The sequence below is a fragment of the Simochromis diagramma genome, unplaced genomic scaffold (genome assembly GCF_900408965.1).
Source record: "Simochromis diagramma unplaced genomic scaffold, fSimDia1.1 OVJJ01000685.1, whole genome shotgun sequence".
Lineage (NCBI taxonomy): Eukaryota > Metazoa > Chordata > Actinopteri > Cichliformes > Cichlidae > Simochromis > Simochromis diagramma.
This window is the reverse complement of record NW_024387477.1, coordinates 10591904-10604906: the sequence shown is the minus strand read 5'-3', so window position 1 is coordinate 10604906 and position 13003 is coordinate 10591904. Positions and strand designations below refer to the sequence as shown.

General features: G+C 41.0%; 1 protein-coding gene across 3 annotated transcripts in view; it reads left to right on the top strand.

Annotated features, from left to right (window-relative positions):
• spock1 (SPARC (osteonectin), cwcv and kazal like domains proteoglycan 1) overlaps window positions 1-11038 on the top strand; it is a 104302-nt gene extending 93264 nt beyond the window's left edge. For all 3 annotated transcript variants that reach the window (XM_040016118.1, XM_040016116.1, XM_040016117.1), the window contains 5 exons: window positions 4473-4592; window positions 6292-6513; window positions 6947-7009; window positions 7593-7730; window positions 9599-11038. In XM_040016118.1, the coding sequence (XP_039872052.1) occupies window positions 4473-4592; window positions 6292-6513; window positions 6947-7009; window positions 7593-7730; window positions 9599-9795 (740 nt within the window). In that variant the 3' untranslated portion in view covers window positions 9796-11038. The remainder of the gene's footprint in view (window positions 1-4472; window positions 4593-6291; window positions 6514-6946; window positions 7010-7592; window positions 7731-9598) is intronic.
• The last annotated feature ends 1965 nt before the right edge of the window (window positions 11039-13003 follow it).

The following is a 13003-nucleotide window of genomic DNA, read 5'->3' as shown; positions in this document are numbered from 1 at the left end:
TAATGAAAAGAGGGGGGAAAGCTGAGAACCTTAGACAGTTATAAAGTATCCAGGGATAGATTTGGCCTACATGGCTTTTGATTTTGTAAGTGAAAAGAAGTAAATACAATGACTACAGGAACAACCCATTAAAATTTAGCTTTTATACAAATGTTAATGTTAATATGATGTGCAGTGCTGTGCAAAAATTTGAGCCACACATCATTTCTTTATATTTTGCTTTCATAGACCCAGACTTTCTTGCCTTTCTTTCTGTTTCATTTTCAGTCCTTGTAGCTGACATTTACAGAGGAATGGAAGCTTAAAAATAGACCTACCTCAAGGAATAAATGGGTGTTGTCTCTAAACATAACAGACAAATGTTAAATTGTATCTTTTGGCACAAAATCCTTAATTTGTCCCAATTTTTGTAGTCAAATCTATGAAAAATGTGCACAATCACATAGTTAGACATAAAATAGTATTTTACACTGACAAGCTGATGTACCTCAGCATGGTGTGTCACGTGCCCTTAAAAAAATGTAAGGAAAATCTACAAGTGGATAAAATAAGAGGTGCCAGATTTTGATCCATCATGCAATACCATCTAGAACAGCGTTCCCCAACCCCCGGGCCGAGTCATTTGGTACTGGGCCATGAGAGTTGAGACTCGGGTGTGAAATGTATAGTTTTCAAGGTTTTTATCGGTATTTGTCGTTTTTTAAAATAATTTTTATCATTAACTCGGTTTCCCTGGGTCTTTTCCCATGTGTTTTATGAATAAATGTCCCTTTTTTTGTACTGGTGCTGGGTTGTTGTTTTTTTTTGTTGTATTTACCTTAAAGGCCGGTCCATGAAAATATTGTTGGAGTTAAACTGGTCTGTGGAGCAAAAAAGGTTGGAGACAGCTGATCTAGAAAATATGAGACTGGCAACAGTTTCTTTTTTCATCGTGATGATGACCTCAAACACACCAACAGTGCAGTAAAAACATACCTGGATAGAAAAACTACACAATGGAGTTATAAGTGTCATGGACTGGCCTCATCAGTCCCCGGACTGGTTACTAAACCAGTGTGGGATTGATTGAAAGATTGGCTCAAGACTTTTGCACAGTAATGTATTCTGTTAACATAAAAAAGTGTAAGAACAGGCCTTAATAACTCTCTGCATCGGATGTATATGTGAATATTTTCAGCTTTCTAACTTAACGCCCTCTGAAAAGGCTCCTTATGCACTCAGCAGTGCTGGAACTATCAGAAACTATTTCAACAATGCAGACAAAATAAAAAGATAAGAGTCCATCTAGACTCATTCTGAGCCATAGTGCCAAGTCTAGAAACTTTGAGAGGAAAAGATGAGGCGTGTAGTGAAGTCAGAAAAAGTGTACAATAAGAAGGAAAGCGATAGAGGGAGTGGATATCAAAGGTAAAAACTGTTAAAGAAACGTTTGAATCTTTAGAGTCTGTAGGGGGATGTACAAGGAGAGAAATGGGAAATGAAGCACTCAAAGCAATTTCGGTGAGAGAAAGAAATAAAGAGAGTCGGACATATCAAAGTGGCCTTCTTCTTCGTCATAAAAAGAAACTGGCTTAGCCACAGCCAGGTGTGATAAGTGGCTTATATTGAATCTTGAAAATCGACAGAGTTAGAGAATTGGAAATGAACGAGCAATCGAGAGAAATCAGCAAGAAGTCTCAAAGGCAACAAAAGAATTAGAAAAGCAAAGAGTGATACAAAAAGCAATGAGAGGGAACAGAGAGCAAGACGATGAAGGGCAGAGACGATGTAGGGATGCAGTGCAGTCACATAAAGGATCAGGCAGGGACAAACCTTCCAGAGGTTTGAGCTTCGAACGGGCGACGTGCTACCGACTGAGAATCGCTGAGGAGAGATGATGTTTAGCTGTTGGTATTTTGTTCTCTCTTTCCAGACTGTGGAAATGAAGAGTGCTGTGAAATGTTATCTGTCTGGTCCTGAAGGCACACACTCACACATACGTAGTTACGCACATGTACACATGAATTCTACAGGTAATGTCACACGGATAGCCAGTCAGACAAGTATTTTTCATCCTCTTTTACTAAGAACATCTTTTATGGAGGAAGATGTGAACAATTCCAAACTATTACTGTAAAATGCAGTATGTACAGGTGTATCTCCATGTGTGCATGACCTGACAAGAATGCATGAATACAGGATGTTGAGTGTGGCTCAGCTAAAAGCAAGATGCCAACATCTCTCAGTGCAGAATGGAAATATGTGCTTATAAACTACCACTGACGCTGAGGAGTGTTTACACTTTGCTTGTGTGTGTGATGTGCTCATATCCTTTTGATCCCATGTTTGCTGACATCTTAATCCACTGACAGCAAAGTGTGATTCAGGTCTTCTCTTTATTTAAGTGCAAGTCCTTGTGTGCGTGTGTGGATGAGTGATTTTGGTCCATTTAGGCGTTCACATTTCAAACATTCAGAAGATTTTCTCAGTTTTCTATATTCAGATGTAAACACTAGAAACAGAACGATTGTATCAAAGGAAAGCCACGTGCAACAGGATTGTCAACAACCTTCCTCTGTGGATCGTCTGTGCTACACGACAAAGCTGAAGGATTTTGATCGGTAATGATGGTTCGAGATGCCGAATGGCTGTTGTCCTCTAGGCACATTTACCAAACTCTCAGATGAAAGAAAATGAGAAACAAATGTGTCAATCAGGCGCAGAAGATTGACACACAAAGATGCAGAATGAGACAGGCAGAGGCAGAGGTCTGCTTGAATTGCAGTCCAACCATGTCTGTCCCACGGGGCTGAAGCAACGAGAGCTTTCTTTCTTGTTGTTTATGACTCAAATTAGGGAAATTCAGTTGATGCTCTCTGTCATTAAAGCATCAAAATGGGTGACAGTGCTGGGTGAACTTTCTTTGCATTTGCACAGATGCGAGCGATCATGCACAAAGATAGAAACTAGGGCTGCCACGATTAGTCGACTAGTCACGATTACGTCGACTATCAAAATCGTCGATGACTGATTTAATAGTCGATGCGTCGTTTGAAGCTTTGTAAGATCACAAAAGACGCAGGAATGAGTAGAAGGATTTAAGAGTGTAATAACGGACTGAAACAGAAGATGGCAGCACTGCATGTACAAGGATGCCAGCTGCCGTTAAACCCCGAAGAAGAAGAAGTAGCTTTGTCCCAGAATTCATAGCGCAGCCCAGCTTAGTTTCCAACAATGGCAGCAGCTAGTTAGTTTTAATATTACTCTTATTATTCTTTCTGGGTCACAAAATTAACGTTTAACATATTTTCAGACGAGAATGTAACTGTGTAAACCTCAAATATCTGCTCAGTTTATCAAGACACCACATATTTTGAAAAGCGTTACCCACTAGCTCGATAGCTAGCCAGGGGCAAAGATCACTAGAGCCGGTGAGAATCCCGGACTCCGAGCAAATCATTTTCAAACCCACCGCCGTCTTTCGCTACTCAGGTTAAACATATATAAGTCACTTAGATAACTTAAAAATGTTATTGTTTGGCTTTTTTCAGTATTTTATTTGTTCCTGAGTAAATCGGTTTGGCTGAGATTAAAGTTATAGTTTTTACACAGCTGAATAAACATCAAGCAGACAACTGATTATCAGAAGTGTGAGATGCTCAAGAATATACTCCGGTGTCCTGTTATATTTTAGATAGCAAGGAGTTTATTAAACTTCACCGAAACAATCTGTAAATTTCATTAAAATTTAATAAACTATCATCTTGCCTTTATTTTGACTTAGCACATATCTTAAACACTTAAAGCTGTAAGCTAATGATAGTTATATAAGAGCAGATGCATGCTGGTGCAATAAGCTGTACGTTTTACGTCCAGTGGATGCATGCTCTGATTAGTCGACTAATCGCAAAAATAATCGGTGACTAGTCGACTATCAAAATAATCATTTGTGGCAGCCCTAATAGAAACACATGTATTTATCTTAAAATTGCAACAATAAAGTGGTATCTAATGCAGACACATCTATTCTTTTCTTTTTTCTTGTTTTACTATGAAGGCAAAGTGGCATGACAGACCTCCACTGGTATGGTGTATGTGTGTGAGATTGTGTCTTTTCCTGCAAAGATAAAGTCATTCATCTGAACTCTGAACGAATGCTAAATGAAACTGGACAGAAATGCCAAGAGCCATGGAAATAACAATATGTATACTGTACATGTGTGTATGTGCATATGTGCATGTCAGATTGTGTTCCTATGGTAACCAGTATTTGAGTATGCGTTATCACCCCACTGTGTTTGCTCAAGGAGAAAAGTTGGACGAGACAAAAGAAAGGAAAGAATACAAAGGAAAAGTACACAGCAGAAATGGAATGAAAGTTTGATGAGGAGCAAGAAAAAGAGCTGTTTTTTTTTTACTCCGATGACAGCAGTAGATTGACAGCTTCCCTTTTCCTCATTATTTTGTGTGTCTGGGTGTGTGTGTTTCTGCAGCTTGCACTGATACAGAGCTTCACAGTCTCTCTGCCAGACTGAAGGACTGGTTCGGAGTTCTCCACCTCGATGCCAACAGAGACCTCAAATCCTCTGACAGCTTTGACTCCACCACTGGACGTGAGTACATCCCCATGCCGTGTGCCTGTGTGTGTGTGCGTGTGTGTACCCAGTAGCTGCTGAAAAGTCATGCTTTTTTTCAGTTCTCATGAGGGCTAGCACTGATGTTGACAGTGACCCTGCTCTGTTCTCTGTAATGTCAACATGTCTGAACTAGAGATGGACCGATCCGATATTACGTATCGGTATCGGTCCGATACTGACCTAAATTACTGGATCGGATATCGGAGAGAAATAAAAAATGTAATCCGATCCATTAAATATCAAAAAAGCACCTCACAAAACTTGCGACATGGCATAACTCGGCTCATAACCTTAGCACGTCAGAGCAGTATGCGTCACGTGATAGAGCGGCTGTGGCGTGCAAGACCTGTCGGTGGTCTGGTTGAGCATTTCATCTCCGAGGAAGTTATCCCAGAGAGAAGTAAAGCAAGTGTGTAAGTTCATCTCTGAATGTTTGTAAAGCATTCCTGCGTTAAGCTTAACAACCGATATATGGAGCGACTGCCTCTCTCTCTCTCTCTCTCTCTCTCTCTCTCTCTCCTGCTGCTACTTCAATCGTGAAACTGATCAATGATCAGCTGATCGGCTTTTCTGTCGTGAGTCCGTCTCTCTTGTTTGTTTATCGCCCACTTCGCGCCAGAAAGAGGAAACCAGCGGCTGAACAACAGCAGCACGTTTAAGCTTGATAAGCTGTTGTTAGAATTTATTTAATATTACTTTCTACACCGGGATCTTTTTCTACGTAGCTGACGGCTGGTAACTGTGCAGGGGCGGATCTAGCAAAGTTTAGCCAGGGGGGCCGATAGGGCATTAACAGGGAAAAGGGGGCACAAAGACATACTTTTCTTTCTTATTCTCATTTAAAATGTCTAGCTTTTAATAATTAATTATCTGAATCTTACACCCAAAGTTTTAATCTGATGTAAAAAGTATAGAAGTCCATTACTGTATATAGTAACTATTAAGTCTAATATACCCTAGTAAGCTATTGTACTTTTTCCTTTGGGAAGATACCATCTGTGCAGTCTGCAATTCTGTTGAAGAAAGATGTTGAATCTATTTAATTATTCTTGAAAAATAATTGATTTCTGTGCATTTTTTTTCACACTGCATCAAATTAAAGTTGATTACGTCGATTAAGCATCATGAGGTGGAGGGTGGGGGGTGGTTCCCTATTTTTTATTTTTTTGCTGGGAGTTTGCAACCTTATTAGTTAGGTTGCTTACTCTTTAAAATACCAGTATAGGAAGGATGGAGTAGGTTTAAGTTTATTAGATTGATCAGTATTGCTGAACTATGAAATATTTTGGGTGCAGTGTATTTTTTGCATACAGGTATAACAGAATAGCTTTAGTGGGGGTTGGTGTTTAACTTGAGTTTGAACTTATACAAAATGCAGCAAGATATTTAAAAAAACGTTTTATTTATTAAAAAACACACTATATCGGATTCATATCGGTATCGGCCGATATCCAAATTTATGATATCGGTATCGGACATAAAAAGTGGTATCGTGCCATCTCTAGTCTGAACACATCTCAGCTCTCTGCCGCTGAAAACACTCTTGCGCACATACTCGAACTCGAAACTCAGTGTGTTACTTTAAAAAAAGGAAATGTCGGTGACTTGGACATGTTCTGCAGTTTCAGATGTGATTTTTTTTTTCTTTTTTGCGTCTCCATTTTTTCTTCTCTAGACTTTGATACAAGCATCCTGCCCATTTGTAAGGACTCACTGGGCTGGATGTTCAACAAGCTAGACATGAACTTTGACCTACTCCTGGACCAGTCGGAGCTGAGTGCCATCTACCTTGACAAGTATGAACTGTGCATGAAGCCTCTCTTCAACTCCTGTGATTCGTTCAAGGATGGCAAGCTTTCTAATAACGAGTGGTGCTACTGTTTCCAGAAGCCCGATGGTGAGGAAAGGGGGATGAAAGATAAAGGGATAAAAGAAGGAGGGAACATATGAATAAGTAAGGAAGGAAAGAAAGCTTAAGTGACACAGATACGAGTTGCCTGCATTACCTCATTTAAGACCAGTTACAGTAGTTCTGATATAATGTAATGAACTAAATGTTAGTAATGGAGTACTAATAAAAACATGTTTTTAATTAATAATGTATTAAGAAGGATAAATAGTCAGGTCATTCAAGGACTGTAAATCAATAGTGAATGTAAGGATAATGGGTATTGAGCCTGATAGCAAAGGAGGATGTCTCCAGTATAATATGTCACTAAGCTGTTAGTGGAGGGAAACAGGTTTGAGTGATTATTAACTATAATCTAAGATACAACTAGAGCTGTTTCAGTTTTCAATTTAATGATACTGACTTTCTTCTGTTGTTGTAGGACTGCCTTGTCAAACTGAGAAGAGCAGGATCCAGAGTCAAAGTCGAAGAAAGAGCCTCATAGGTCAGTCTGAAGTGGCAGCTGTCAGTTGCTCGCTCCTTTAAATGCCCTTGGAGGAAAACTCACGATCACAGAGTGAAATGGCAGTTGGATTTCTTTTAATAAATATTTTCGAGTAAGGGAAAAAAGGAGATATTGCACCAGCACTATAAAGCACATCCAGGCACTTTGTACACATGTCATCTGCACCCATTGAGCAGATCGTGTAGTGTTTCAGCTCACTACAAAACAGCTTGAAAAACGAGCTGGGACAGGGTCAAATGAAGGTAAGAGAAAATAGGTGTGTGCGTTTGTGGATGTGTGTTATCAAGCGACTGCTTTTCCTTAAGCAGAATGTATGGTTCCTGTCTGCAACCTTCACAGCAGTAATTGATTGTTGATCTCCCTCCCTGTGTGAATACACAAGAACTTTTGCTGCCAGTTGAGGACGTGTACATGTAACCTCTGCTGAGCAGAGTTCGCATTATATGCTCAGATTTTATTTTTAATTTTTGTCTGTTTAACCTTTCCAGCAGCTTTCTATAACTTTCTGTGAATTTTTGTCATTCCTTCTCATTTCCTCCTGCTTTTCTTTGCTCGTCTCCAGGCACTTATATTCCCCGTTGTACTGACGAGGGCTACTTCAAACCAACTCAGTGTCACGGCAGCACTGGCCAGTGTTGGTGTGTGGACAAATATGGCAACGAGATAGCTGGCTCTAGAAAACAAGGCAATCCCAACTGTGGTAAGACCAAGCCACACATGTAGATATTCTTCAGTTTGCTCTGTTATTCCTCCATTTCTCTGACCTTCTTTCTGTGTTAGTGCTTTGATCCACGTTGTCTGCTTGAACATCTGTCTTTTTTGTTTCATTTGTAATCTTCTACAAATTAGAAAGCCTGCCGATCTCTTCTTTACAACACTGAAACACAGAGAGCACTGCAGCTGCAACTTTGTTCTCTTTCTTTGCTCAGTAATTCTCCCCGTGTGTCTCTATCTGTACCGGTATCTACGGATCAGTTATCATTTAGGAAATAGATAACATTAGGCATGCCTCTGGAGCCAATTCAGCTGTTTCTAATATGCCTGATTCTATCTGCCTCTGATATCCTGCTCGTGTACCTCTGATAAAACACCAGCATCTTGCAAGTCAAGACAGAAAATTTGTCACACTTGTCAGCAGGGAGCAATGTCAAAAGATCTGTTATGAATATGAATTTGAAGCAGTGCTGAGGCGTACCTCACAGGGGAGAATAAACAAATAAACTACTGCCTACTGCATTATATTTTGACAAAGAATATACAAGATTAAGTTTTTTGACATGTTATAGTGATAGCTAACAAGTCAGCCATGGAAATTCAAATGAAATGGTCAAAAAGCCAATAAAAGCACTTTGCTACAAATCAATTGCACTGTGGAAAAAAGAACAATAATTAGGAGGAAAGAATCCAGGCAGACATACTAATTACCAATCAAACAGCCAACTCACTGGCAGATTGCACCTCGCACGGATGCCAGTCTAGTCGAAAACCAGTAAATGCAGGTTCCAGTATTGATGTCCGTCCAGCCTCCATGCACACGTGCACACGCGTAGACAACACCAGTCCTAACAAGCTCATCTAACTCTGGCTGAGTGGCCTGAGGCAGGGGTTGCCTGGAGTTCTCCCATTCTGGCCTGCGTAGAACAAACAGGTAGCAATGCAGCAGCTCTCCACTCAATAGCCTGAACACAAGGACACCAAAATGATTTTAACAGCGTAAGTGCCACTCAACCACAGCGCAGTTGTACCCAGGTGTAAATAGGCTGTTTTGAACACAGACTAATTTGAAGTTCGAGCTTCAAAAAATGCTCGAGGCAGAAGCTGATAATGACTCCTGTTCACACTGTAGCTCCACTGGATTCAACATTAGCCTCCCATTAACCAAACACCACTAAAACCATCCAGTATAATCAGCTCCCTGTAGCCGCATGTTGTTTGTTGGGTAAATCAACAGAAAGCAAAAGTTGTTGTTTCTTCATTTATTTTTTCTAGTAGATTATTTGCTCCCCTGAAAAGAATGTATTGGTTAGGCAAAGAGTTAGCTCATGATGGCCTACTCTGATTCTGTGCCCTATTTCAAGAGTTTACACCCAGGCTAATTGCTAACATTAGCAATTAGTGCAAAACAAAATAAGGCTGGAGCTAATGAGAGTGGAATTAGTTTTGAAGGTATTTGGGGGTGAAGTGTTACACTGAATGTTTTGTTTTGCATCATGACCTCCTGTGCCCTCTAATGAAAGTCTTGACACCTCTGTATATATCAATAAAGATGTGGTTTGATGACTATTAGCATAGTTTCCGGGTTTTTCCAAAGGTAGCTGCAGAAGCGTAGACCACCCTTGCTAACTGCCGAAGCAAACCCACTAATTTTGTCATATAAGCAGGCCTTAAATATGACAGAAACCTGTCAGTTCAGAAAAGTGCTGGAAGGGTTACTTCCAGTAGGCTTTCAAGTTTCAGGGAGCCCACTGGCAAAGAATTTATAATCTGGGAAATCATTAATATATCATATTTAATGTTAATCTGGGGATATCTGTGTAATCTCTTTATTATGTTTTTCTCTCTCTACAGATGAGGATCAGGAGACATCGGGGGATTTTGGCAGCGGTGGTGCAGTCATACTCCTCGACGATCAAGAAGAGGAGCCATCACAGACCGGTCGGAGCCGGCAGAAGAAGAGACGGGGCCGCATCCATCCCCGGGGGACCATCGAGGACGACGAGGACGAGGAAGAGGACAAGGATGACGAAATCGGCTACGTTTGGTAGCTCCGCTCCATTTTCCTTTGCCATCAGCTGACCAGGAAACTCCGTTAACTCAGCACAGATCTAAAGCCATTCCAATGTCTCTTCCTCCAGTTACCTTGGCAGCAGTCCATCTCCTGGCCCCTCAACCTGCTACTGCAATCTCTGTCTCTCATCCAAATCTCTCTCTTCAGTGAACCTCATCTGACCTCTTCATTTTCAAGCGTTTCACTCTGTCCTCAGACAGAAAATAGAGAGACTATTAGATTTCAACAACTGTCAAGCCCCTTTTAGAATTCTGCTCGAGCTGTCCACTTTCTGCCTCCACGTTCCCCCAAACCTGTGATCGTAAACACCTTCTAACAGGGACTCTATTATCTCTGTCACTCGTTCCATCTTCTTTCAGTCGTTCTCCCTTTCTCCTATCATTGTATGTCCATGTCAGAATCTCTGGTCAGTCTATGAGCCCAGATATGTTAGCTGATGTATTGGATGTAAATATGTTTCCTTAAGGGAGGCCAGGCTATGGACTACCTTCCCTGTTGCTCCATCAGCGGCTCATTTTCATATTGTGTGTTCCACCGTCGGGCTCCTTCTGGTGTTCAATGATGTTTCTGCAAATTGCTGCCACAGTTTAAGGCTCTGAGATGCTCCTTCTCCCTCTCTCTCTCACTCTCTCTCTGTTGTTTTAAGGAGGATTGTAAAATATTTGTTGATCTTGAATGTTCCAGGAAGCCCAGGAAACAATGAGATTAATGATGTATTGTCGTTGTTGTTGCATGTTTCTCATCGTGTTTCTATAAAAGAGAGATTTACCTGGCCAGGTCTAGCTCTATGCATCTCAAACAGAAAGTGATGCCTATTTGGCTGCTACAATACTTTGTTGCTATGTTGATGCTGTCTAGTGTCTTTTTGGTTCTTCTCCCAATCTCAGGAGGTAGGAAGTTGCATTGCAAAGTGTGATAGCAGTTAAGAAAAGCAAACTGCAAAACCTACAGTCCAAATCGGTTGGTTCTCAGCCAGCTATTCTTCTACTAATTGGTCAATAGGGCTGCTGAGGATTTTTGACTGCGCATGGACACTAAGCTGCTCCTGAGCTGGGAGGACACACGAAGTCATGCAGAAGAAGAGGCTCAGTTGTGCGTCAAAGCGTTGGATATGTTCAGTGATTTGAAATTGAAATCTTCACCATGTCAACTACGTGAACTTTTATTTGTAACTTTGAGAATTTAAGTAAAGTGGCACTTTGGGTGTCTTTTGAACCTTACAGGTCTGCGTCCATGTGTCTCTTGTTCCCCCGTGATGAAACTTTTTAGGCAGGACGTCATGTGTTTCATCTCATTTCACAAAATCGTGATAAAAAAAAAGTGATGAATAAAAACACATCTCTTGCCTCTCTTTGAAACCACAAACACATTTGCATAAGATTTTTTATTTTTTTCCAAAGCCCGGATTTCGCTGCAGTATTACAATCAAAGCCCTCCATCAATACTGACCTTTTCCAACCTTGAGAAAGCGTCGTCCCTGTTAGAAGCAGACATAAATGGTAGCTGCAGAAAATACTCTTATCACTTGCCTTTGAGAGAGGAGAATCACAAAGCTAGCGGTGCCCATAAGAACATAAAAGCTTAATGAGTGTTTTTGTAATATCAGTGGCTAATGGGACAGCTGACCCCACTGGCTTGAAACAGCCTGCGCAGCACTTTGAAAACACATTGTAGCAACAATCAGAAGCTAAAAGGACAACTGAATCTTCTGGCTTGAAAAAGCCTATTCAGCAGTTCACAGCACTCTCTGTCACACAGAATAGACAATGGGCTTAACTATGTGCATCAAATTATGCTGGAAGCTGTGGAGGGTGTATAATCACCCGATTCTGGGACCCTGGCTCGTGCGTCTTCTGCTGTCATCAGGCTACATGAGAAAAGTTGGAAAGAAAATGTCTGCTTCTTTTGTCTTTACTGTATCCGCCTATATTCCCAGTTGCAGTGCTATATGGCTCTCAGCTATTCCGTTCACTGGAGCCTTAATAATAATTAGTGGTAAATGGTCTGTATTTGTATAGCACTTTTTACTAGTTCCCCCTAGGGACCCCAAAGCACTTTACACACCCAGTCATCCACCCATTCACACACTGGTGGAGGCAAGCTACAGTTGTAGCAGGGGCAGACTGACAGAAGCGAGTCTGCCATATCACGCCATGGGCTAGTAGGCGGTAGGTGAAGTGTCTTGCCCAAGGACATAACAACTGGGCTGTCCGAGCCGGGGCTCAAACCGGCAACCTTCCGATTACAAGGCGAACGCCCAACTCTTTAGCCACGATCACCCTAGTGATAACACAGTCTATCAAATCATAAAGAAAACGAAAATACATTTTGCTCAAATTCCTATTACAAATAAATAGCATTATAATAGCTATTTTTTTTCACATAAAATGCAAAACAGCTTGCCTGTATGCAGGGATTCCTCTCCTTGATAAGGTCTCCAAGATAACCTTTAAATATAGTCATAAGTAGGAATGCATCTACTTAAGCATCTGTGGCACCAAGGCCATGCTTGTCTATCTTCAGGAGAAAGACCTTGCAGTTTCAGCAAAACATCTCTTCCTCTTTAGAGCCGTCACATAAAGTGTTTAATTTCTGTTTCTATTCAGAGTGATGTTTAAGGAGGAAATGGTTTGTTTATTCAGAATTAAGGTGAGATCGGCTTGTTTTCTTCATCTTTCCTCTCACTCTGTGCTTTTGCTTGAAGACATCTCGGTCTACTGCGTTGTCTTTTTGCATCTTTGTTATGAAATTTTTGTCACAGCATGGATTCGTCCAGCCACCACCTTTATCTGCAACAGAACTCCAACTCGTGCAGATGCCATTTTACTAAAAGGAGTAATCAGACAAAATATCACTGGGTTCAGGAATATGATGGATATTTTGAACACACGGAAGGTTGTTTAGGAACTTCAGCTAACGTGGTGTACTGCACACCACGGCTCACATTCAGCCACTCACACGCTGTCTCATTATTGTTTCTGTTTTCTTCTGCTTTCCCACTGAAACTCACTCCTCTTGTAGTGAGCTCTGTCTTCATCTCAGAAAAGGGAAAGCTTGGTTGCATTCTATCCTCAGGGCACTTCACTGCTCTGTTTCGTTTCTCTATTGGCTGCTTCTTTATTATCCCCAAATGACTTTTCCTGTTGGGTGGATCCTCGTATCCACCCAGCGTCTCCATAGAGACT